This window comes from Neophocaena asiaeorientalis, unplaced genomic scaffold, assembly GCF_003031525.2.
Source record: "Neophocaena asiaeorientalis asiaeorientalis breed wild unplaced genomic scaffold, Neophocaena_asiaeorientalis_V1.1 scaffold319, whole genome shotgun sequence".
NCBI lineage: Eukaryota > Metazoa > Chordata > Mammalia > Artiodactyla > Phocoenidae > Neophocaena > Neophocaena asiaeorientalis.
In genome coordinates, this window is record NW_020174103.1 from 1907796 (window position 1) to 1934517 (window position 26722).

Genomic DNA, 26722 nt, shown 5'->3' on the forward strand with positions numbered 1-26722 from the left:
CCTCTACTTCTCCTCCCCCCTCCCTCCCCCCAACATCCTGCCCAGTCGCTTGGGCGTCTTCCCATTCCCTTAGTTGTCCGTGGTTCCCCACCAGTGCCTGGTAGGTGCACTAGTTGTGCAGAGATGTGAATTCCGCATCCTCCTAGTCCATCATCTTGACTCCACCCCAAGATTCTAAATTATTTTTTTAACATCTATGTATTTATTTGGCTGTGTCGGGTCTTAGTTGCGGCACACAGGATCTTTGTTGTCATGTGTGGGATCTTTGTTGCAGTATGCAGGATTTAGTTGTGGCATGTGGGATCTTTAATTATGAGGTAGTATGGTCATTTTAACAATGTTAATTCTTCCAATCCAAGCTCATGAGTTATCTTTCCATTTCTTTGAATCATCTTCAGTTCCCTTTATCAGTGTTTCATTGTTCTCAGCGTCTGTCTTTCACCTCTTTGGTCAGTTTTATTCCTAGGTGTTTTATTTCTTTTTGATGTGATTTTTAAAAGGGTTGGTTTTTTTTACTTTTTCTTTCTGTTGTTTCATTGTTAGTATAAAGAAGTACAACAGCTTTTTGTATGTTAATCTTGTATCATAATACCTTGGTGAATTTATCAGTTCTAATAGGTTTTTGTGTTGAGTCTATAGTTTTCTAGAGAGAGTATCATGTCATTTGCATATATTGACAGTTTTACCTCTTTCCTTCCAATTTTTTTTTTTTTTTTGCGGTATGCGGGCCTCTCACTGTTGTGGCCTCTCCCGTTGAGGAGTACAGGCTCCGGACGCGCAGGCTTAGTGGCCATGGCTCACGGGCCCAGCCGGTCCGTGGCACGTGGGATCTTCCCGGACCGGGGCACGAACCTGTGTCCCCTGCATCGGCAGGCAGACTCTCAACCACTGCGCCACCAGGGAAGCCCTTTCCTTCCAATTTGGATACCTTTTATCTCTTTTTCTTGTCTGATTGCTGTGGCTAGGACTTCCAATGCTATGTTGAATAAAAGTGGTGAAAGTGGGTATCCTTGTCTTGTTCCAGATATTAGCAAGAAGGTTTTCAGCTTTTCACTGTTGAGTATTATGTTGACTCTTGGTTTGGCATAGATAGCTTTTATTATGTTGAGGTATGTTCCCTATATAGCCACTTTGGTGACAGTTTTTATTGTGAATAGATGTTGTTCATAAACTGGACTTCGCCAAAACTAAAAACTTTTGTGCTTCAAAGGACACCATTCAAAGTACTTTTTCTCATCTATTGAGATGATCATGTGGTTTTTGTCATTTCTTTTTTTGATCTGGCGTATCATGTTGATTGATTTGCATAATGTTGAACCATCCTTGTGGCTCTGGAATGAATCCAACCTGATCATAGTATATGATCATTTTTATGTGTTGTTGGATTCGGTTTGCTAATATTTTTTTGAGGATTTTTCTAACTATATTTGTCAGATACTGGCCTGTAGTTTTTTGGTAGTGTCTTTGTCTGGTTTGGGTACCAAGGTGATGGTGGTTACATAGAATGACTTTAGGAATGTTCCCTCTTCTTCATGAGCTCCACCCCTCTGAGCTCTTGGAATGCATAAGCTCTGGAAGGTTGCCCACACGTGGAGACGGGCCTGAAGTCTGAGCCGATTGCCTGCATTCCCCTGTGAACACACTGCTATGGTGGAGCCTGCCCCTCCCTTCGCATGATGGACCTGGGCTGTGTCCTGCACACACCACCAGTTGCAGCCTGGACCACACTCTAGGCCCTTTGGACTGTCTTCGCACAGCCAAACTGAGTCCTCTCCCTGGGTCTGTCCACTGAAGCCTGAGTTTCAGCCCCCAGTTGCCACACACACCAGCAGGCATGCATCATGGGCTGGGAAGTGCAGTGAGGTGGTGTTTTGTGACTGCCTTCTTTCACTTACCATAACATTTTAAGGGTTCATCCATCTTGTAGTATGTATCGGCACTTCATTCTTTTTGTGGGTGAATAATATTCCATTGCATGTGCATATACTACATTTTATTTATTCATTCATCAAGTGATGAATGTTTGGGTTGCTTTCACCTATTAGCTATTATGAATAATGCTGCTATAAACATTCTTGGAAGTGTTTTTGTATGAACATATGTTTTCATTTCTCCCGGGTATATATCTAAGAGGGGAATTGCTGGATCATATGTTAACTCTTATGTTTAATCATTTGAGGAATTGCTACACTGCTTTCCAAAGTGGCTGCAAAATTTTACATTCCCCTAGCAGTACCATGAGGGTTACTGTTTCTCGACATCCTTGTCAACTCTTGTTATCTGACTTTTTAATCTTAGTTATCCAAGTGGGTGTGAAGTAGTATCTCATTCTGGTTTTGATTTGCACTTACCTGATGACTAATGATTTGAGCATATTTTCATGTGCCTATTGATCATTGTACATCTTTATATATCTTTGTATAGCTTTACATTCTAGATACAAGTCTCTTATCACATATATGATTTGCAAATATTTTCTCCCATTTCTTGGGTTATCTTGTCACTTTCTTGATGGTGTCCTTTGAAGCAAAAAAGTTTTTCGTTTTGGTGAAGTCCAGTTTATGAAGTGAGTTTTTAAAACTTTCATTTGTTGTGCTTTACTTTCTGGATACAAGTCTCTTATCACATATATGATTTGCAAATATTTTCTCCCATTTCTTGGGTTATCTTGTCACTTTCTTGATGGTGTCCTTTGAAGCACAAAAGTTTTTAGTTTTGGTGAAGTCCAGTTTATGAAGTGATTTTTTAAAATTTTCATTTGTTGTACTTTACAAGTTCCATCTTTTTGTATAATTTTTATCTTTTATTGATATTTTCTATTTGATGTAACATTGCCATCATACCTTTATTTACTTCTTAATCATGTTTCCTGTAGTTCTGTGAATGTGTATATAATGGCTGATTTGGCATCTTTTTCTTACAAATCTGTTCTCACAGGCAGTTTCTGTTGACTGCTTTGTTGTTGTTGTTGTTGTTTTTTAAAGTTAACCACTCCCAGACTTCCTTTGTGGCTCAATGGTTAAGAATCCGCCTGCCAATGCAGGAGATACAGGTTTGAGCCCTGGTCTGGAAAGATCCCACATGCGGTGGAGCAACTAAGCTCATGTGCCACAACTACTGAGCCTGCACTCTAGAGCCCGCGAGCCACAACTGCTGAGCCCGTGTTGCACAACTACTGAAGCCCGTGTGCCTAGAGCCTGTGCTCCACAACAAGAGAAGCCCCCAAATTGAGAAGCCCGCACACCACAGCGAAGAGTAGCCCCTGCTCGCCACAACTAGAGAAAGCCTGCATGAGCAACAAAGACCCGACACAGCTAAATAAATAAAGATAACCACTCCTAATTTTTTTTTTAAATTAATTAATTCATTCATTTATTTTTGGCTTTGGCCATTATTAGGGCAAGATTTCATTTAATTCCCAATTAAGCAAGTACTTGTAAGTATAAATTCTGTATGAACATAATAAAATCTTCCCAGTGTCTTTCAACTGAGGATAACCCAGGTACCTAAGTTCAAGGAAACCTGCTACTCCAGTGAGGAGTTCAATACCACCAAACAAAACTTAGGATCATCAGCCAACAGTGGGAGGTTAGAGACACAGGAGAGACTCACTCAAATTTGTCTGGACCCTCAGAGGAGGCAGATGGGCACAAGAGGCCTCTGCTGGTACCCAGGCTCTGGATCCTCATAGAGTTTAGGCAAAAAGAGAAGTCTGCTCTGGGTCTCTTCATTGGTTGCCAAAATTATTGACAGAAAAACACGAAACGGACCCTAAAAAGTTTCAAGTTACATGTTTTATTTGGGGACCTTACTGAGGACTGTAGCCTGGGGAAACAGCTGCTCAGATAGCTCTGAGGAACTGTTCCAAAGAGGTGAGAGGAGAGCCAGGATATGTAGGAGTTCTTGCTGAAAAAAAAAAATGTAGCAAACATCACAAGATAACTGCTAATCACACAAAAAAAGACATCTCAAGTTAATGATTTCAGTGCTCTTTTATGTATGGGAAGATGCAAGAATCTTGGCTCATTGAAATTATTCCTTCAATATACATCTTACCGATCTAGGGCCAGTACCCTTTTTTTCTCCACCTTGAATTCCCCTCAGTGTGCACTGCAGTGGCTGAGGGATGGAATCCAGTAACATGTGTTTACTGGAATGACAGGTGACATCATTTGTCCACATCAGCATAGCTTTGCACATCGTCATGTCACAAGTACTCTGTATTCTTAAAACTGCATGAATGTAAAATTGTCTCTAAAGAAAAAAATACTAATCAGAACATAGATATATGGCATGGCCAAGCTACATCTAAAACAAGTGTTACAGGTCACAAGGCAGAAAAAGTAGATGCACAGGAAGTTGTGAATCAATGACCTCTGATGTTCTGAACCCCTAATATCCACAGTGATTACCAGGTAACATGCTAGGAAGGCTCTTGATGTGACTGTATCTGCACTCTGTACAAACATCAAAAAATCATTCAATGAAAGGTTAGAAATGAATTAATACATGAAAAATTATATTAGGGCTTCCCTGGTGGCACAGTGGTTAAGAATCCACCTGCCAATGCAAGGGACACGAGTTTGAGCCCTGGCCCAGGAAGATCCCACATGCCATGCGGAGCCTCTAAGCTTGTGCGCCACAACTACTGAGCCTGAGCTCTAGAGCCCGCAAGCCACAACTACTGAGCCCATGTGCCACAACTACTGAAGCCTGTGCGCCTAGAGCCCACGCTCCGCAACGAGAAGCCATAACAATGAGAAGCCTGCACACTGCAACTAGAGAAAGCCCGTGCACAGCAACGAAGACCCAACACAGCCAAAAATAAATTTATAAAACGTTATTTTAAAAGAAAAGGCAAGACTCTTACAGAAGAATGCCAGCTGAAAAAAGTTGAGAGGTGGCATTATTTCGTTCTTTTTTTATGGCTGAGTAATATTCCATAAAAACAAATAATGCCGTTTGCAGCAACATGGATGGGCCTAGAGGTGATCTTACTTCATACTAAGTGAAGTAAGAAAAGGACAGAAGTCAGAAAGAGAAGGACAAATACATGTGGAATCTAAAAAAATGGTACAAATGAACTTACAAAACAGAAATAGAGTCAGAAAAAGAGTCAAAACAGATACAGAAAACAAACTAATGGTTACTGGGAGGAAAGCAGGGCGGGGGAGATAAGTTAGGAGTTTGGGATTAATATATACACACTACTATATAGAAAATAGCTAACTAATAAGGACCTATGTATAGCACACGGAAGTCTTCTCAATACTCTGTAATGACCTATATGAGAAAAGAATCTAAAAAAAGAGTGGATATATGTATATGTAAAACTGATTCACTTTGCTGTATAGCAGAAACTAACACAACATTGTAAATCAACTATACTCCAATAAAAATTTTAATTAAAATCTTTCTTAATAAAAAAAGTTGAGAGAACAGTAGAGTTGGGATATTATCATTTTTGGACATCATAGTAAAGTTTGGGAAAAGCAAAAATCATCAGAATATGCTATATATAGGCAATACATTTCATGAGGCATAGTGTTTGAATGGTCTAAAAGTATATCCCCCCAGATGGCCTACTATTTATAAGGGAGAAATTACATATTTTGATATGGGATGATACCTTGACCAGGTGATTAAAATTAATATCCTCAATGAGGGTCAAATAGCCATCATGGGTCTCTGGATGTGATCACCTAAAACACTTCAACATCACTTAGATTTATTTTGTCTGGTAATGCATAACATGAATCAAATCATGAGGAAACATCTGACGAACCAAAATTGGGGAGCATTTTATAAAATATTTGGCCTTGGGAATTCAAAAACATCAATATCATGAAAGACAAAGTTGAAAAACTGCTCCAAATTAAAGAAGAATAAAGAGACAACTCAATGCACTATGTGATCCTGGAGTGGACAATTGATAAAATGTGATAAAGGACTGCAGATTAGGAAAAAAAAGGATCATTCCATGTTAAATTTCCAAATTTTGATAATAATACTGTCATGGCCTACATGTTTATGTCCCTTCAAAATTCATCCCCATTAGGATGGTATTTGGAGATGGAGTTCGGGGGAGATAATGAGGTCATGAGGGTGGAGCCCTCACAATGGGATTAGTGTCCTTACAAGAAAGACACAAGAGAGCTTGCTTCTCTCTCTGCTTTCCACCCTGTGAAAGTAAAAGAAGACTGTCTGCAAACCAGGAAGAGGGCCCTAACCAAGAACTGATTGTGCTGGCACCTTGATCAGGGACTTCCCAGCCTCCAGGCTGTGAGAAAGAAATTGTTGTTTAAGCCACCCACTCTATGCTAAATTAGTAAAGCAGCCCAAGAGGACTAAAACAAGTACACATGTCAAAGAAAATCCTGATTCTTAGGAAGTACACACTGAACTATTAAGGGATAAGGAGGCGTGGTATATGCAACCTACTCTCCAGTGATTCAGAAAAAAAAAGTATGTGTATATCTCTATGTAGGTAGAAATACAGAATACGATAAAACATACTATTCTTGCAATTTTTCTGTAAGTGTGAAATCATACAGAGAAGTTTTGCTCGTGCTTAGGATTTTTCACCCTTCAGTTTGTGGGAAGAAAGAATATTATACTTGCCTTAAATTCCTCCATAGTTACTCTTTAGTAACTAGATTTTAACAACTACTCTAACATGTAGATTATCATAAAAGAGGTTAAATAGATCTTAATACTTATGACATCTTAATACCAGCCAGCAAGATAGTTACAAATATACCTATGGTTAAACTGTGCCACAGACCAATTCCTTTATCAGATACAAACCATTTCTAATATTTTGGTTGTCCATGGTGTTTCCAAAACCCTTGTGACCCACTACAAGTTGAACCATCAGAAGTTTTGTTCAGTGGCCTTATGTGGAGGAGTAGTACTGCTATGAAGCAAATACTGAAAGATGATCCTCTAAACATTTCTAGAAAGAGGGTGGGAAGTTTTGCAAATACTACTCACAATATGTAGTAATGTTACCCCAAACTACTGTTCCCAGTTTACTCATAAGGGCAAATACCTGATTGCTTGAAGGGGAGAATTCCTTTCCCAAAGAAGTAATTATCACAGCTTCCTCTGATGAGAAAAGTGGCTTGTACATATGACCCAACCATAGAAGTGAACCACCCCTTTTTTCCTGCGCTTCTTTTCCTTGTGTGCAACACTTGTACAGAATTCCAGACCTGAGAGGAACAAATAAATTGTACTACAGACCTAGTGGATAGTCTTTTGTACTCTTTCAGATCTAAATGCTCTTTGTTCTGCTCTCATAACTCCCAGAAAATGACTGTGACGACTGGTTCCAAAGTATCTTAAGAGCCATTTTTCTTCCCTAAAGAATATTCTATTTTGGAATAAATGCCTATAAATCTATTTCTTACTTTATCAGAACTTATTAAAGAGACCATTCCAGTTGCCAGGTCTTAGAGCATTTACTCCAAACCAAATATGGTTCTTAATAATACAAATGCATTGGAAATATTTGTTCCTTTTCTAAAGCATAATATTTGGTGCTGTGTATACATTAACTCTTTTCCCCATGACAGGCTCATGGTAGCTATACTTTCCCTTTTTTGAGATTTATGAATATTGGACAGTGATTCTTTTTTGTTTGTTTTGGCCAGGTGGCTTGTGGGATCTTAGTTCTCCGACCAGGGATTGAACCTGGGGCCCCGGCATTGAAAGTGCTGAGTCCTAACCACTGGACCACCAGGGAATTCCCTGAACAATGATTCTTAAAGAGGGTTTGAGACTTACTGATGCATTTAATTTCCTCTTGGTGTCATTCCCTTAGTCAAGAACCAGGACTTGGAATCTTAAATCCTGGATGCAGCCAATGTTCAAACAGATGGTTCTATAAATAATCACTCAACAAAACCAGCTAGAAAGTCGATAGAAAACTGATGAAATCAAAACTAAAGTTGAAGCCTGTACTTATTTGTTTCAATGAGTTGAAGGAAGAATATCAACATGTAGATTTGGAAATTATTATAATCTTGTGTCCGACAAAGTCTAAGAGAACTGAATTTGAGGGGTTACCAAACCCATTGATGGGTTCCCTTCAGGATCTTAACTCATAAAGCAAAATAATGGATCCACAGTGAAACATAAAAAACATTTTCCCATGGTTAAAAGTTTCCATTTTGAACCGTGAACCAATCAGCAAAGAACTCTGCTTTTTCCAATTCTAACCAGTTCCCTACCACACCGACTGGCCTTTAAAGCACCCCACCCAATCTCGTCTTAATTTCCTAAGATTAAGGGACTCCCAAGCTTTGCCTATAGTTTGTTCTCCTCTGCTACACCAAGCTAAATAAAACTGGCCTTACAGGAACTACAGGCATGCCGCTTAAATATTAATGGGTTTCAAAAGATTTTCTTATTAACACATAGTCCAGCTCCCCAGAGAAAATTACTATTAGTACTTAAGTCGGGTTCCTATTTCAGGCATGGTTTGCTTGGTGGTTTGATGTGGTTCTGATCATATTATATATACCTTGCATTTTAAAAAACTATGCTTTTAGAAATTTTTTTTATACCTTCCTCAGAGAATCATGGTACGGGTTCAATCTTAACACCAGTATCTATCTATCTATCTATCTACCTTGGCTGCGTCAGGTCTTCGTTGTGGCATGCGGGACTTCTTAATTGTGGCATGCATGCAGAATCTAATTCCCTGGCTGGGATTGAACCCTGGCCCCCTGTATTGGGAGCGCACAAGGAATGAAGAGTTACGAGCATATTTGGGCTCCTGTTTTCCGAGTTTTACACATTAACTCCTACCTGCAAATGGTTAATGTAAATGTTCCACTGAACTCTCACCAGCACATTAGGAGAATCCTAAATACAAGTTTTGCCTAGACATTTAAAAGTTTTAGAAATATTTACTTTACATACAGCTTTTAAGGAACACAACAGGCAGGTCTCTCATTCTCAATTTGCCTCTACAATTCTCAAACTTACGAAGTAGAAAAGCAACTGAAGTCATAAAGCCCTGGAAGGAAATATGGACTGTTAAGCAATAATTACTACCAATATAGGTAATCACATGTTGGGCATGTATGCAGACAGGCAAAAAAGGGATCTAAGATTTACAAGAATTTTCCAACTTAAAGTCTTTTCAAAACCTTTACTAACAATTGTGGATGTGTAAAAAAAAAAATGGGGCTTTTTGGTAAGGCAGTTAAGTGAAAAGAGAACACATATTTGAACGTGAGTGAACTATTTTACAGGGTTTTTGAGCGTGAACACTGGAAAAGTCAACTATTCTATTTTACTAAGATACTATCTGAGAACGTCTTTAAAAAGTACGTTGTAACATCACTGTCCTACTGGGCCCAGGATTCTCTAGCCTCGCCAGCTTTCTTCAGGTTAACCTGGAGATGGGAGCTCAGGGCCTCAGTTTTCCTCCTCAGGTGTATTAATACAGGCTCTGAGTGGAGACTGAGGATGGAGAACAGGTGAGCAGTGTAAGGCTGCCTCAGATTTCTGCCCTGATCTTAGAATTCAGCTAAGCATCCATATCTCCGACCCTTCGGGGAAAAAAGGAGAACTGATAAATTAGTCTCCATCACCCGCCTGTCATTTCCACAACCACACGAAACCCATGCCTACGCCCTCCTCCCCATCCTCGTCCCCGCCCTTTACTGTAAAACAGAACCCCGACAGCCCACCGCCCGGCGAGCGGCAGTGACGTCAGCCTCGAGGAGCGCATGCGCCATGCCTCGGGGTCCTCTTCCGTTCTTTTCCAGTAACGCTTAGGGTGGTCTCGGTGCTGTTGGAACTATAGTTCCCAGCGGCCGGCGCGGCGGAGGAGGGAGGCCGGGACTGCGCCAGGCAGGCCAGGCACAGCGGGCCTAGCGGGCCACTCCTCCTCCGGAAGCGGTTTTGCAGCCCTTTCCGCCCGCGGTGTCGGCGGCTCGGCGGCGTCCTCGGCTCGGCACGCACGCGGGGGCGGGTCACGGCGGAGCGTGGCTGGCTGGCCGGCGGGGTAGTCGGAGGTGAGTAGCGGGCTGGGCACGGCGTGGTGCGGGGTCCGGGGGCTGCTGGGCCGGGCCTGGGGGCCTGGGGGACGAGGGTGCCTCAGCAACAATGGCCGCCCGGCCCGGCTCGGGAACCGCTGCTCGGCGCGGGCGCGGCGTGGGTTCCGAGGCCGACTGCCTCTTGGGGGAGCGTGCTCCCTGCTCCTCGGGAGAAGGGATGCGGAGGGGCCCCTGCGGTCCACGGACGCGAGCTCGGGCTCGCGGAGGCTGGGGCTCCGTTAGGTCTCCGCGAGAGCTTTCGTTTTTCGGTTCCCTTTGGAAAAATCTTCTGTAAGTGCGGGGTTGTCTAGATAACCGTGTTTTGGCTTATTTTATAGATAATAGAATGTGTCCCTCCAGCTGGGCCTGAGGCATCCGAGTCAACACCCGAGGAAAATGAAGATGACATTCAGTTTGTTAGTGTAAGTAGCGACGATATTCGGGTTTTTCCGAGTCAGAGACTATGTGTGATAAGCCGTGATGTGATTACCTCTCACCTGTTTGTTCTTCCTGCAGCAAACGTGTGTGAATGTCTGATAGGGACTGTACACTGTGGAGTAGGGCATAGGAGTAGGGAATTTGCCCGAAGAGGTGTCTGAGCAGCCCCAGTAGGCATCACAAAGCCTGTGGCCTGCGGTGCGTGTTGTACCCTGAATCTCGCCTCTCCCCCTGCACTTAGAGCCGTTCATGTACGCAGGGTTGTGGTCTCCTAAGAGTGCTTTGAAATGAGACAAGAGTAACTTCTAAAAGATAGCACACAGGTTAGGGAGAAGGGTGGCTAGTGATGAGGAATGAGGTAGAAAACCAGAAGGGCTGCAGGAACTCAACTTCTGAGCCTGTGTGTCTCCATAACGTGAGGGCGGGTGGCTTGAAGACTTCACTAAGCTCCGAGCTCATCCTGTTACAGCACAGTCCAGCAGGCGAGGTTCACAATGAAGGGCCCGTATCACCAGGAGCATCCTGTATCTTTCTGTTTTTATTCCCTTCGGACAGTAGTTTTCAAGCATTAGTAAGTAGAAGTGTGTGGATTCCCGGACCTCACTCCAGACTTATGGAATCAGAAATGGGAGGTGGGGCCCAGGAATCTTGATGTTGGTGCAAATGCAGGGGTGTATGAAGCTGTGAACACACTTTGTAAAACATTGGTTGCAAAAACTGAAGGGGGTGCTATGATACATTTGAGGATAATTTCCACCCCACACTGTTAAAGTTTTATAAAGGCTCTGCTTAAAGTAGTATCTCACTTAGCTAGAGAATCCTTCTACTGTAAATGATTCTTTTTGAATACTGTAGTTGAGGTTTGCTGTTAAAGGTGTATAATCTTTCTTTAATTCCCTGTCTGATGTGTATTTGTGTTTGTTGGTTCTTGGACAGTTTTGAAAAACTGGTTATTAAACAGTGTCTTCTATGTACCCCAACGTTAGGCCATTGTGGTGATGCATTGTTGTATTGTGTTTCAGTGGGTTTGTTTAGGAGTCTTTCACAAGATCATTTCTTGGGTTTTTTTGTCTTTGCCCATGCATATGGTGCTGTATCCTTTCCATTTTAAACTTTAAAGGTTTGGCGGGGGTGGTAGAAGACATTGTATCCTGCCTGTTCCTTCACTGTGAGTTGAAGTATGTTTGGCTCTTCAGGACAGATATTTCAGGTTCTCCCTGAATATGGGTATATTTGTGAACGGAGAATATTTACCTTGGTATTTTGTGGAAATTAAAGTAAGAGGGACACACTTCTTTATGAACTATGGGGCTTACTTTGAGAATCACAGATGGAATCTACAAAAATAAGATTAAAAAATATATATAGGTACTGTGTGGAGTGAAGAATGGTGGTGTAGCTTGTCAGTACTTAATGTAAGCATGTATTAGACTGAAATTTAAGAATACTCTTTTAAGTTAAATATTATTTTAAATGTAGAGAATCTGTTATATCTTTGCATCCAGAGTAAAAATATGCAGTCAGTGAATATGTGTCCATCTTGATAGATCTTATATTTATCTCTGTTTCCAAATATAAGTTCAAAGGTTTGATAGTTCGAAATGGAGAAGTGAATTATGTGTATTAAATGCAATTACAGTACTAGAAGAAACCTATTAAAAACATTCCTTATGCCTTTATGGTGATAACACTTCAATGAATTAATGATATCTTAATTCTATTTTAAAATACATTAGAGACAGAATCTTCTCTCTCTAACCCAATCTTATACTTGACTCCTCAGGTAGTGCTTGTTCAATAAAAATAATAAATAGTCTGTGTTTAAGATTTCTTCAGATACAAAAAGAACATTGTGATATTACTTCTTGATTTACACTGGTTTGGATTTCTTAGTTCATTCTTAGCCTAACTTTCCCATCTTTAATCTGCATGGTGGCACAGTAGTTTTTGTGTGGTTTAGAAAATACAGAGTTTGAAACTAAGCATATTGAAGGAAAGGAAGGATATAGATGTGGAGGTGCAAAAATGAGCCCTTTCATTTAAATTTTATTGAAATACACATACAGAGAATTGCACAGTTCATAAGTGTACCGTCTGATTTTTGCAAAACCAATACACATGTGTAAACAGTGCTTAATTCAAGAGACAGAATATTACTATACAAACTTTTCATTTAGGTCTTTTGCTCTTATTTTCTGTTTAATTTAGTAATATGATCCCTTATTCAGCCACCATCTTTATTCTCTGCATTCTTTGAAACTGCAGATATGTTAGTTAATTTACTCCCAGAAAACTGTTTTAACTCAGGGCTAATGACGTGATCTTTCACAGTGCTACTCTAGATACAAAGGTATAAAAACTGCTGAGACAGCCTGTCATAATCTTGATAACAGCACATGAGATTTAGGCTTCAACCAAGATGATTGGTATAATGTGGAATCATTGAACATGTGGAATATTTGTATATTTTCATAAATTACTTCAGGGGGGTCATGGACAAATAATGAGGGTGTCTTTTGGCTGCGTGTCTTGGGGTTGTATTAGCTCAATAAATAAAAATAATGTTGGAGCAAAGTCCTGAATTAAGTACCTTAGAGCTACAGAGATTAGTTGGAAGTACATCCTACCCATAAGTGTCAGTATTTCAGTGTGAGAGATGAGATAGGGATGAGGACTTTGTAAATAGTTCTAGTAGAAAGTTCTTTTATAAAAAGTACAAGGTGCTGTAAAAAAAAAAAAAGACATACGATTTTCAGTTTATTTTTCATAGGTAGCATTTAGTATTTGTGTTTAAAAGAGTATTTTGAGAAGAAACAAGGAAAGTCATCAGAATGGGAGAGCAGAGAGGATTATGCTTAGTTCTGAAGGGTACTTTTTTTTAAGTGGGAGAAGGAAGGATGGGCCGGATAGTATAGATTTTGAATTGTGGACTGAATCTGAACTTACAGCAGGCATTTGGGAATCATTTGAAATGTTTGAATCGGGCGGGACTGCAGAAGTAAACTATGTCCCTAACTTCTCTATGTGGGAAAAAAACCCTGTGTTTTGCTTCTGCCTGTGCTCCTGCCCCTAAATTGTGTGGCTTTGGAGTACAATCCTTTGATTTTGTTGCTGGTACAGAGGGGATGAGAATGATGGTTCACTAGTTGATGGATGAAGCAAATTTAAATAAAATACCTTGTAATTGGAGGACCACGTGCATTTATACTTCTTAAGAATATAAGCAGCCATTATAAACGTAGTAAGAAATTGCCTTTTCTTGATATTTGTATTATAATTATTACTGTTTGAGGAGAATTAATAACTTATTTTTTGGCTAGTGTTGTGAGTTATTCAGAGTTGGGGGACAGTAGCAGGTAGACTTTTTCCTCAAATTAAAGGAAGAGAAAGTATCTTATCTCCGAAACTTAGGAAATAAGCATTGATTTAAACATAGTGTGTATACTTGGAACTGTCTCAGAATTATGTGATTAGAGACCACACAGCCAGTGATGTGATTAGAGAACCAGATGGGCCTCAGTTAGTTTTCTCCTTTGTTAAATGGTACAATAGTGAAGTAATGTGGGGGTTGAATGAAATAACATATGTGAAAAGTTTAGTACCTTTGCCTGTACAGGGCTCAGTGACACATGTTCCCGCTTAGAGTAAAATCAACGGAGTACCAAAGGGTTTTGATTCCTTAGGTTCATTATGGTGGAAGTTTGGCCATATCCATTGTGAAAATTAGCTAAAGTATAGAGTGTTTGTTTATAAGTAATATTTTCCTTTGGAATATCTATCTTCCGTTGTTTTTCCACTCAGCCTCTTTGCCTTTTTAGGTCTCAAACACATGCTGTCTTCTCCTACCATTCTGTCACTTATAACTCCATAATATTTGTTGAGTGAATGAATACTCTCAATGACCTCTGCTTTTTCTCATGTATGGACTTCCTATCCTGATTCTTTTTATTCTGCTCTCTTAATTAGTGTGAATCATAAGTTGTCATTGTTCAGTAGTTCAGAGGTGGCTGGGTTTCAGTTTAGTGGTTGACCCCAGCAGGATATTTATGCTGCTTTTTCTCATCTGTCCTTACTCCTGCCCTTTCTCCTGTTTCTGCAGCTACTTTTTCATCTTGTTTGTGACCATTTTCCTGCCCGTTCTACTTTGTGCTTTGTGCCCAGTTATCCTTTCATCTCCCTTTTTTCTCTACCTGCCAACCCTTCATGGAAGCTCTGCCCCAGCCTCTGTGTGTTTCTGGTACCTCAGGGACTTTCTTGGTGTGCTGCTTCAGTGGGCATGTAATAAAAGTTCCTAACGTACATTTCTTGAGGAGAGCAAACTATTATATATTATATCTCCTCTACTACCTTCTTAGATGGAATGTATGATTTTGACAACCTTATTACAAATGATAGGTTTGGGTCTTAAAGTAGGTGATTCATCTCTGTTGACCACACATTGCAGAATATCTGTCCCTCTAATCCTCTTTTTAAATGTCCATTTTTACAGCTCAGGCAGAAATCCTAATTACTTTATTACATGAGCCCTGCCCAGAAGTTTTGCTCTCTGGTTTTATCTTAGTGGCTAAATCACCACCTGCAGGGAAAGCAGTTTCCTGCTTGGAGAGAAGTTGCAGCCTAGGGGAGAAATACACTGTCTTTGAGACTGGATGCCTCCTCTCAGGAAGAGGATCTTTAACTAGATCTTAGCTTCTGTCTCTTGACCTGAGGTCTTTTTCTCTTAATTCTTCCACTGAATATGTCACTTTGGCTTCCCAACAGCCGTCTTTCCCAATCCTGAGAAATCTTTCCCTCAGCCATGTTCTCTCCCCCATGTCCCTTTCTCTTGTTTTAAACATAGTAGAATTTTTCAAAGAATAATCTTTACTCTTGGCCTTTACTGCCTCATTTTCAGCTTAATTTTTTAGAGCCTGACTTGTATGCTCACTACTATCTTGAAAGTTGCTTTGTTTGTTGCTAAATTCAGTGGCATTGTTTTTTTTTTCGGTGCTCAGTGTTTCTGGCCACATTTAGCATTGACACCTTTTCATTGAGGTTTTCTCTGTCTTTAGGTTCTTTGAATTTGTGCATTTCTGATTCTTCTCAGATCTCTGATTACCTACTTAGCTCTTCTTCCTAAATCCTAAAATTCCATCATTTCCTCAAGAGCCTCCTTGAATCCCTTCTTTCTCCTCTTTGCTTTCTTCCTTGGCAATATCATAGTTTCAGTTTAGTTCTAGAGTTACTAGTCTTGTAGGGGAGCATCTTTCCAGTCTCCATTTCCAGTTACGTTCCTATACCCAGATTACAGGCTTGCATTTCCAGCTGTCTGCCAGGTGCCTCTGTGTACCCCTCATACATCATCCCATTATGGCCAAAGGAATGCCAGCTCTCTGTGTTTGTATTCCAAATTTATGTCTGTCCTTTAGTCTCCTAAGCTTGAAACCTTAGCGACCACTTTGACTCCTTGTGGTTGTTGGGGTTTTGTTTTTATAGTCAATCATTTTTTGTTTTTTGTTTTCATCTTACCTGTATATCTTTTTGTATATGCACCACAGCATCACTGTTATTTTTGCCATCACCACTATTTTAGTTTTGCATTATTATGTGTGTGGACTGATTAATTATCCTGCTTTCTATACTTCTCTATGTGATTAATCTTCTTAAGGTAAGCTCTCATGATCTTATTCCCATCTTAGTATTTATTGATTCCCTTTTGCCTATAGAATAAAATCTAGGCTTTTAAGCTTAACATTCAAGGCTTGGTCTGCCGTGGAGTCAGTATGGATGGAAAGAAAAGATGAAGGAGAACCAGGTTTGATGTGTGACTCTGTAGGAGTCGGAAGTACAGCCTAGCTCCTAGTCAGAGATACCCATCCCATCTGAAAAGCGTTGGCTTACAGTATCTGACCTTGTAGCACTATTCCTGTGTTAATAATCCTCTCCCCAAGGAATCAACACAGTCCTAATACCCTACCTTGGCCGAGTCTCTTTTAGGTCTTGTCATCATTTTTTAGTCTTGTGCTATGAATATTTTCATCTGCATTTGTTCTGATTATTTTCTACCACCCATAAGGCTTCCTCTTCAGAAGAGTTCTTGCCAGTCAATCCCAGCATCGACAAAAAGGATTGTTTTAAATGCTAATTTAGTTTGAATAACTCTCCATGACTTGTTAATTTGTTCATTTTTTCCTAGGAAGGACCATTGAGACCTGTTCTGGAATACATTGATCTGGTCAGCAGTGATGATGAAGAGCCTAGCACCTCTCAGAGTGAGGTAAGTATATTACATTTGACTTGCATTTCTTCACTTCTGGCATTTAAGAAGCATTCTCTAAAGAGAGTCATCAAATCAGCGATGCCTGTGTTTAGGTGCTATTGTGCTTTAGAGAACGGCCTGTTTCTGTTAGAATGGCCCTGAAAGGTAGTCCAGGGAGTCCTCTGCCCAGAAGATCTCCTGCTTCCAGCTTTGTTCCTCTACTTTCAGCGAGGATTTGAAAGGATTATGTGACACAGGAAAGTTCTAAGCCTTGGAGGCCATATCTGATAAAAGGGAAATGGAATAGAACTGCAAGATTTTTGGCTCCCTTCTCCTTTCCTGTCTCTCCTCAGGTGCCCTGTAGAGCTGGATCCTTTTCTTCCAGAACCATGTGGCCACAGAAAATTTGTTGTATCTTGGAAGAAAGGATATGTGAAGATCCTTTAGAAATGGAATATGGGGAAGGGTTGTGGATTATTTAGGCGTCATCCTTTCAACCTCCTCTTTCCCCCTCGTATTTGGGGTTTTCTCTCTGACCTGTGACTTATTGGTTGTGGGTTTGACCTTTAAACTTATGCTTCCCTTACTCTGAGAACCAAAGTAGCTGAGCACTTTGTAGCAATCTTGTCTTTCATTTGTCTTAGCCCGAATTTCTGTTAATGGGCTCTTTTCTTGATGCATTAGAGAACTGGCTGTGTGTTCAAGGCGGCCAGAAAGCTACTTGCTGTATGATATAAAGTATTGGGACTTGAACTTGCAATCAAAATACCTAGGTTTTAGTCTCAGCTTTACTTCTTATTAAGTCTGTGAATTTGGATAAGTAGCTTTTTAACCTTAGTTTCTTTACCACATAAGAATAATACCTACCTCACAGGGTTGTTGTGAGGATGAAATGAGGTAACAAAGCTCCTTGAAAACTACAAACCATAGAGTAGAACTGTGCAACTGGAAAATTTTGTTCATGGAGAGTGAATGAGAATTTTTAAGGGGATTTAAAAGTGACTCTACAATGCAGAACTTCTAGAAATGTTTTTTCTTCTCACTGGAACTTTTCCCAAGTTCTCTTTGCCATTATTAACTTCTACTTGTTGCCTTACATATGTTGAATGGGATTTTTTTTTTTAATTGTTTTCACCAATAGTCTTGCTGCCTCTTCTTATTCTAGCATGGGAACAAGCAGCAGGCTAGGATGGCACCCCTTGACCTGGGCTTGTTTTTACTCTTTTTCATAGACACAGTGCCAGGTTAATGCCAGTAGTTGGTTTGGGGCCTTTGGGGTAGTGAAATTTGTGGATTTGACTTCTGTGGTCCCCTTGCTGACCTGAAGTGGATTGTATATTGTTAATTATAATAATTTTAAAAATTGAGTTCTACTTACTGGACATGCATCTCTGCACTTGAAAGTTAACATATTAAAAGCATATTTTTTTTCTTCCTTGGTTTTCTTGTTCATGTGGATAACCCAGAGAATGCCTGAGTCTAAGGTGCCATCCTCTGAGAGTCATCGCCCAGAAATGTGCTCTAGCTGCAGTGTTCCTCTTCCCAGTGGAGACAGCAGCTCCTCCTCTGGGAGCTGTACCAGCAGTCCACACAGGATAGTTTCTCAACCTTCTTCTGTTGAGAACCCATTGGAGAACCAGAAAAGTGATCAAAGTAATTCAGTTATTAAGATCTCTGAGACAGAGACGCTTAAGCCATCACAAAATTGCCAGATTCTGCCTTCATCTCCACTTCTGGTCCCCCAAGAATCTTTGGCCTCTTCAGAGGTCAAGGAGGATTTACCTGTAGAGTCTTCTGCTTCACAGCACGGACAGGATGCCATCCTCTATCTCCAGACACAAGTGGCTGAGATGTCCCGAGTGATACGTGATCTGCAGTCCAGGAGCTGTTTTCGATTTCATCATTCTAGGCCAAGTAAGAATTCCTCGGTTCCTTGGGACATCTCTACCTCCAAGGAAGAACATTTATCCACAGTGGAAGAAGAAGCTGACTGCAAATCCCCCTCAGCTGATGACAAAGGGCAGCCAGGTGACCCTAGTCAGTCTAGTTTCACAGGGCTTTTGAAAAGAATGGAACAAAGAGGTATTATCAAAAGAGTCACGTTACAGTCCGAAGCAGAACCATGTGAAGGGAAACCTGATTGTGTGACTTCTAAGAAACGTTTGGTCCCTCCACTGCATCCTCTTCTGAGAATCGCCACCACTGAGGTTTTTAAAGACCCTGCTGATTGCCATCCTTCCTCCTTCATGGGACACAGGGTATATCCTGTGGCCAAGGATACCTCTCCTTTCCAACCAAATCCACCGGCCGGGGGCCCCATCGTAGAAGCATTAGAGCACAGCAAGAGAGGAAGCACAACATCACCTCTGGATTCTACCTCGAAAGAGATGGAGGTCATGGGTTGTAGATTCTACCATGCTGCTTCCATTGCAGCCCGAGCTGCTAGCTACATGGCCTATATGACTCAGTATCAGCGTAAACTCTGGGAAGACATGGAGGATCTGGTCCATGACCCAGAGTTTGATCGTGGAAAAGCAAGATGTATAATATCTGATGGTATGGATGCGGGCCTTTGGCAGCTTTGTACTACTAGGGATATAATGGACTCTGTGGTCAGAGTTATGGCAATGGCAATAGACTACAGAAGGCAGGCTTGGCTTCGACTCACATCTCTCACTAAGAAAACCCAAGAGAAGATCTCACACTTGCCCTTTGACGGTACTTCCCTCTTTGGACAAGATGTGAATGCTGTAGTTGCAGAAGAAAACAGTATAAAGGAAAACGACTATAAAGACCACAGCAAATACTATAACCAACATCGATACTTCTATAGTCATGACCAGAAAGCACATTATCACAGTAGAGGATACTCCAGAGGGGATTGGTACAAACCCCGAAACCACCCCTATAGATACAGGAAAAAGGGAGAATCTCCAGAACGCCATGGGTACAAGAATTAGTAACCCATTCACGTTCAGCAGTGCACCTGTCCAAGATGCTGACTGTGCTACTTGCTCCTCCCATCCACACAGGATCTACAGGTAGGAGGGCACCTCAGAATCTGAACGCATGGCTGGAATGATCACAGCTGACATTTGAATTCTAGACTTTTAGAATGAAGTAAATAATAAAGAGACTCATGCTTTCTTGGCCAAGTGAGTGGTAGAGACGTTCAGTAGGGTTGAACAAAGGTTTACCTGTTATTTCTAGTCCAAAATAAGTCTAGAGGAGGGTACTCAGGAATCTGAATCCTCTTATGATTAAGGAAAAACATAAATATTTCTTCCCCCTCAGGAAAATCTCACTGGTAAACTGAGGACTAGGAGATTTTGGATCTGGAAATAACATACTACTAGATCTCTTAACACCAGAGGCAGATCCTTCGTTTTTAGGTCATCAGTGCTTCCTTGTTTAGGCTTCCGTTTGTCAGATCTTCACAAAACGACAAATCTGTTATAATCTCTTTATGTCAGGGTGATCAGCTCACCAAGTGTCCATACTACTGTCAAGCTCTGTGAGACTTCAGAATCAGCCTTGAAGCTGTATATCAAGAACTAAAATTCAAATCAAAATTTGCAAAATCCAGTTTGCTTCCAGTGGGGTGGCTAGATGTCCCAGGTCTACTGTGGACACCAGCTGGAAGAAGACTTTCCTACCTGTGACATCTCTGTAGAAACTTTCACAGTAACTGTCTTCACCACCCAAAGCTACACAGAGAGAATTCTCTGCAGTTGTCACTCCTAAGTCTGTCAAGCTCTCATATATCACAAGCTGTGAGACCTGGTCATGGTGTTCTCACAGGATAATCTGGGCCTTTCACCAAGATGACCTTGACTCCCTTCTAAACTCTTGAGCTCCGTAATTCATCACGCTCTAAATACAAAAAAGATAATGCACATTAGTGCCCTGGAAATCAAGGATGTTACACCATCCAGGCATGCAAATCTGAACTCTTGAAAGAGCAAGAATTCCAAACATGCCTGACAATCTGGTCCTCTGATTGTAATAAAGAGGGATGCCATCAGTCTAGATTTTACTGAGAAATCCTTCAGATTCAGAGCGTAACTGTGGATGTAGTAGAGAGAACATCTCATGCACTTCTCTTTCTGGATGTCTGTTAATGGTTTCTCAAGACTTCAGTGGTGTGTTCTTGGTTTATTGGTCCCTTATTCTAGTCAGACTCTTACCATGAGAGACGACTTATCTTTTCGTTCTCAGTTCTTCACATTATGATTTCTCCATCAGACTGGAACTGGCAGCAGATACCTCAGTTACATGTCCTACAGTATCTGTCTCGAGGCAGTGGCTGTGCAGTGCCCAGCCCTTAGACCCTTGTCTTCACATCATGACTTCAGTGTTGGAGAAACTGCCAAATTGGAGGGGTCTGAATACATCATCTAGAATTATTTGCTTGGCCAAATAGAAAAAAATTTTATCAATAGACTCATAATTTTGTAATTTCTTGGTTTGTCGAACATCTGCATTATTATTATTTTTTCATCTGCTTGACCGTAGTATTTTGGGTTTACTGTTAGTGGACCATGACGCTGTTTTCAGGTTTATATGGTTTCTGTTTCTTGCCATGGTTCCTGCAGAGTGGTGACTGATGCTTTCCCTGGTGCCCCACTTTTTGATAGTTTATTGGAAGCCCATTCCCCCTCCTCCTCATAACCATATTCAGCACCCTTTTTTCTTCCTCTCCCTGTTTGTGCTGTAGAGGTCGAAGATGCAAATATCCCTACTTGGAAGAAGTTATTTTATTTTGTCAGATAGTTTCAGGGTACTGTATTGATTCTGTTTGTCCTATTTGTAGATGAAGCTTAAGGTGCAGTCTTGATAGAGTCTCCTCTTGGCACATTTGGTCAAGTCATATCTAGAGTTAACATTTACCTTTAATTTTTCTATACTTTTCACAAAGTTTTACTTCTGTTTTAGTTCCATGCCAGTGCTCTAAAAATTCTTTCAAATTGAACCCTAGAAGAGCACTGATAACTGTCTAAAATGAAACAAGGGCCTAAGAAGTCATACGAAGATTTTTATAGTTCACAACATGTACTCTACCAGTTCAGCAGTCTCATGTGCCCTTGCTGTAGCACCGTAGTTTTCTTCTGTGAAAGGACTAGCCATGGGAAACTTGCTGGAGAGCGAGATCTTGACACTTTTCTGTACGGCTGCACATAGATGTTCCCAGTTGACTGAGGCTACTTCGCACTGCTCCCACTTTTCCATTTCTCCCCGTCCCTTCCCTGAATTGCATACTGTGTCACCAACTTTATGATTTTTGAGATACTCTTATTTTCCAAAATTCAAACCAAAATTATGTTGCTTGAATTCAGACCTGGTTCTCTGAAACTGCTCTGGCATTTCCACCTAACCTGCTCTTTTTAATTTTTTTATATTTAATTGTGCTTAAAAAAAGACAAAACATAAAATTTACCATCATAACCATTTTTAAGTGTATAGTGGAGTAGTGTTAACTGTACTCACGTTGTTGTATACCTCCTCCTTTCCTAAATGTTTGTAGAGCAGCATTGCTGCTGTCTTCATTTTGTGTTACGTTGCTCCGTAGCAACAAGTAGCATTGCTTTGCCACTCTCTGATTGATATGCCCAAGCATCTCCAGAGATCTTTCCTAAAAATGGAAAGGTATTGAGATATCATGGAACTGGTGGTCAGGTGGCTAGCTTCTGAAGGGGTTCGGCAGTTGCGTGGGGATGGGGCAGAACACCGAAGTGTGGGAGCAGGTTTAGCTGTAGACTGGGTGCTTGACTGCAGAAGAAACAGTATTCTTAACCTGTTTTTTAAGATTAGTTTAAAGTCTTTCTCTGGCATACTTGAATGATGATGGTGTTATAAAACTAAAAACAGGGATTTGGTGTAGGGAAACAGCCCTAATAGACAACCATAGTAGTGTATGGAATTCATAATTAGATAACAAGTTTTCACATCATGTCTGCCATTTGCAGAGCCTTCAACAAGATTCTCCATCAGGCCAGCCTCTGATGTTTGAACAGCTCTAGGTCTTCTAGGAGGCCTAGCAATCATCGCAAGTTGAGTGATTTGGTGTTCTTGAAAGGGATGCGTCTAATGATCCTTTTTCTTTAAAATGTTATTGTTTGACTAGACATAAAATGTATGTGGAAATGATATGATTTCTCATGGTTACTATGTGTACACAGAAATGCTGTTTCTATTCATTGTTATATGAAGTGCCTTTTTAAATTTCACACTGTTGTTTAAAACTTAACATTTTAATGTGTTGCATATGTTGCTGGTGATATGTAAATTCTGTACAGTGATTTTTTTTATCTTGTAGTTTATTCGTCTTCTGTACAATTGCACTATCTAAATGTACTCTCCTTCTGAATGTTACTTTGTTTTCATTATAGCACTATTGATCCATTTCAGAAGGTTATAGAGTATGTCCCTCCCCCTTTATTTAAATAACTTCACAGTAGTTATTTTAGTTTTTAGTGATTGGCTCAGTTTTCTGGGCATTGAGGCAGCTTTGTTTTCTATATCTAGGTTCTAGGTTTCTGATTGAACCATTTGTCTCATGTCTAACCTTGTTCTTAGCCATGGTAACACAACTTCAATTTGATAAGTGGGTGTGTTTACTCGGTAATAAGTAACAAGGACATTAGGAAAATGAGTACATTTGTTGACACTTTATCTTTTTTTTTGTTAAGACTGTGTGACAGCTTATCAGTGTAATTGCATTTAAACATTATTGTTATTATTATTATTTACTGTGTGGCAGCTTCTTTATCAGTATAATTCCATTTATTTACCTAGCCCTCAAAATGTCATTTTGAGGGGAGCATAAACTCAGGCTTCTTGGGTACTGTTTAGTATATTACATTACTATTATACTAATAATTTACTGAATGATACCTAAGTGACCTGATTGATACTGTCCTTAAGGGCCTGCTCCATCCAGGATAACCTCTCAGGTACCGTGAACAAGGAGGTTGGAATCGACGCAATCCAGAATCCCTTCTAGCTGTAAACTTGGATACAGAGTTAAATGACATGGATGAACAGAGTTAAATGCCACATTCAGTATTCTTGAGGACATACTTTATTGGGATTCTGGTAAAGGTTAGAAATTATGGATTAGATCTTTGTAGAAATAAAGACTGCAAAAACTGAAAACTTAAAAAAATTTTTTTTTAATGTGAGGCATGTTTTGCCCAGACTTGCACAGGTTCCATTGTCTTTTGAAATTTACCATTCTTACTTAGTGGCTAGTCCAGTAATTGACTGTCAGAGCTGTATGCATCTCCTTCTTGTCATTTAGTTGGCTGGACCTATTCTATATAGTTTTTCATTAGTGTTTACCCCAATCAGGTCTTCATTTTTCACTTAAGAAAATAAACAGGTGGAAGTCGTCAGTAAGCTGATGATGATCACTGTATTGAATGCAAATCTTTCAGTTATTTATCCTGATACAACAAGTTTTGTAAGCCATTAAAATATGTTATGGAATGTCTCTTCCTGGATGAATGATGAGAATATTGTTTTATTAAATCTTTTTTTCTTGTATTGATTAGTGGGATGATATCTTTGTACTACTTTGTCTTTTCATTTGCTTGACTTTATAAGAATGAAACCTTTTTATAGTAGTGTTTGGTACCATTGAGATACTACTCAAAATTAGGTTTGCTTCCCGTGGATATATCTGGAAGTGATCACAGGCCAACCATGTCCTTTTGATGTTAGCATATCAGTTATTTCATTCTTTGTATTGGGTCTTTTCTTCCCCTTTATGTAACACCCCTTTCTAAAAGGATGTCTGATCTTCCTTAATCTCTTTGATGGAGATTATATTTTTTATTCTACCAGTCTATACTAGCCAGGATTTTGATGTGGCTTTCTATGTTTAAATACAATGCCTTCAGCATTATTGTAAGAGATTTTCTAGTTTTCTCTTAAAATTTTCCTTTTTAAAAAAAAATAGCCAGTCCAGTCTCACACTATTGAACTTTCATCAGTTTTTAATGCCTTCTTGTTTACTGGTGGTTGTATTTTCTCATTTCTGTATAGTCTTTGTGCAAATGTATTATTACATGTAGTTTGTGGTCAATTGCATTTTTTCTCTCTAATAAAAATTTTAAGTTCATCATCATGAATTTATAGTACAGCCCTGACATACACTGTATCTTTAACATTAATCAGGTTTTTTCCTAGGTCATAAAAACTTTACTGGTTTTGTTGAGGTAACTGTCTATATCAAATGGTCTATTGGATTTTCTGATGCCTTGTCAATTCAGTAAGAGTTCTCAGGTTGTCTGTAGTTTCTTTTAGGACTTTGGAGATCTCTCAAGTTGTATTGCGTTTCCTAATATTCCTGAGTAGTGTATTCCTTGGTAGAAGTGAAAGCAGATCCTTTATATCTGGTAATATTAAAAGAAATTCTTTGACCTTAAATGGTTCAAGTGTTATCTTGTGGTTTCTGTTAGTAGTCCCTTTGTAAGACTAACTTTCATATGCTTTTTTTTCCCCATGAGCTATCCTGTGCTTTCTGTTTTCTTTCATTACCCATAAAAGTGGCTCTATCACAGCATTCAATTTTAAGGGCTACAGTTAGACCTCTTGTTAACCCCTGGTTTTATGTTATGGCTGTGTTTCACACTGCCTTGACTTACACTGTAGTGATGTGCTAAAATAACTATGTTTGTGGTCCTTCTGTCTACCGCTTTTATTTAGTGAGGCAACAGTGATGTGGATGATAGGGGTAAAAGACATTTTCCAAGTCACTAAACATAGTTTAAAATTTTCAGTTCCATTTTAAAAAACATTTAATTACATTAAGCTTTCTGCTTTTAGGTGTGCAGCCCATTCCTTTCTGCCTTAGGGAGAATAATTGTAATTAGTTTCATTTAGATTCTTAACACAGGTTTGAATGCGTGTTGGTCTTTGCCTAATGGTTTATGACAGCTCCTGTTTTCTTTTGCTTTTGACAGAAATATATTTTGACAGATGTTGGAAGCTCTTTGATAGTATTGAGTCTAATTGGCATCTTCCTACCTGGGAAGGATTAGAGGAGAGAGCCTCTATTGATAGAACATATATGTACCAGGCTGTCTGTTGGTTGCAAGGGACTCTTGAGGCAGAAATGCACTCTTATTTTGCAGATAAGGAAATGGAACTTATATTAAACAATTTGCTCAAGTGGTGAGCTTTGACTATACACTGTTCCTCCAAGTTTCAATTCATTGTGTACTCAGTGGCCTTCTTTTGTCTTTCAAGACGCCACTCAAATCTTAACCTCTCTGAGAAGGTAATTTGTCAAATAACTACCCTTCCCTGGATTTTGTGTTTATGGCCGTACTCTTATCCCTTATTACTTGATGTCTTTATTAACTAATTCCTGGTTATTTCATTTGTCCAATCAGAAACCCTAACCTTCATTCTCACATTGAGTTTTCACTGTGCTGGACTGAGATGATTTCTGGATACGTTGTCGTTGGCTTCTGTTTCATGGATTTCTTATTTGTGTCCCATTCATTTTCAGCACTGATCATTTCAATCATAGTTCTTGATGCTTGTGTTTTTCTTTGTTGTACCTCTTTTGTTTGTTATACGCTTTTTGTTTCAGATATACACTTAAATTTTTTTTTAACTGATGTCTTGAGGATACTGGCTTAATGAAAGGAAGGTGGAATGCTAAGCACATGGTATTTGAATTCCAAAGATCTTAATCTGAGTATTAGCAAGTCACTTATTCTCTGAGACTAAGTTTTCCTACTCTCAAATGAGGTAATAATGCCTGGAACTTCAAAGCCTGATACAAATTCCCTTTCTATAGTGGTTATGCTGTTTCTACCCACATTTGTAGATTTCTCATAACTGTGGGATGGTATTGGATATAAATACAGATATACCTTAGGATGTATTTAATAGTATATAATAGTTCATTTCATGTCATCACGTCATGTTCCCCTTGTTTACAGTTTTTTTTAAGGCTGAACCATTAAGCTACATATAATAC

At 39.8% G+C, this 26722-nt stretch overlaps 1 protein-coding gene across 1 annotated transcript; it reads left to right on the top strand.

Moving 5' to 3' along the window:
* The first annotated feature begins 10122 nt into the window (after nt 1-10122).
* LOC112406040 (lamina-associated polypeptide 2, isoforms alpha/zeta-like) lies at nt 10123-20027 on the top strand. The gene is made up of 4 exons (XM_024754684.1): nt 10123-10290; nt 10391-10474; nt 16666-16746; nt 18195-20027. The coding sequence occupies exons 1-4, from the start codon at nt 10123-10125 to the stop codon at nt 19686-19688; spliced, it is 1827 nt and encodes a 608-aa protein (XP_024610452.1). The 3' UTR covers nt 19689-20027.
* The last annotated feature ends 6695 nt before the right edge of the window (nt 20028-26722 follow it).

Bases quoted from the DNA above. Each gene is read 5' to 3' on its own strand.
- LOC112406040 (XM_024754684.1), top strand. From the start codon at position 10,123: ATGGCCGCCCGGCCCGGCTCGGGAACCGCTGCTCGGCGCGGGCGCGGC. The intron at 10,291-10,390 runs GTTAGGTCTCCG...CTTATTTTATAG, and splicing joins CTCGCGGAGGCTGGGGCTCC to ATAATAGAATGTGTCCCTCC. The intron at 10,475-16,665 runs GTAAGTAGCGAC...ATTTTTTCCTAG, and splicing joins ATGACATTCAGTTTGTTAGT to GAAGGACCATTGAGACCTGT.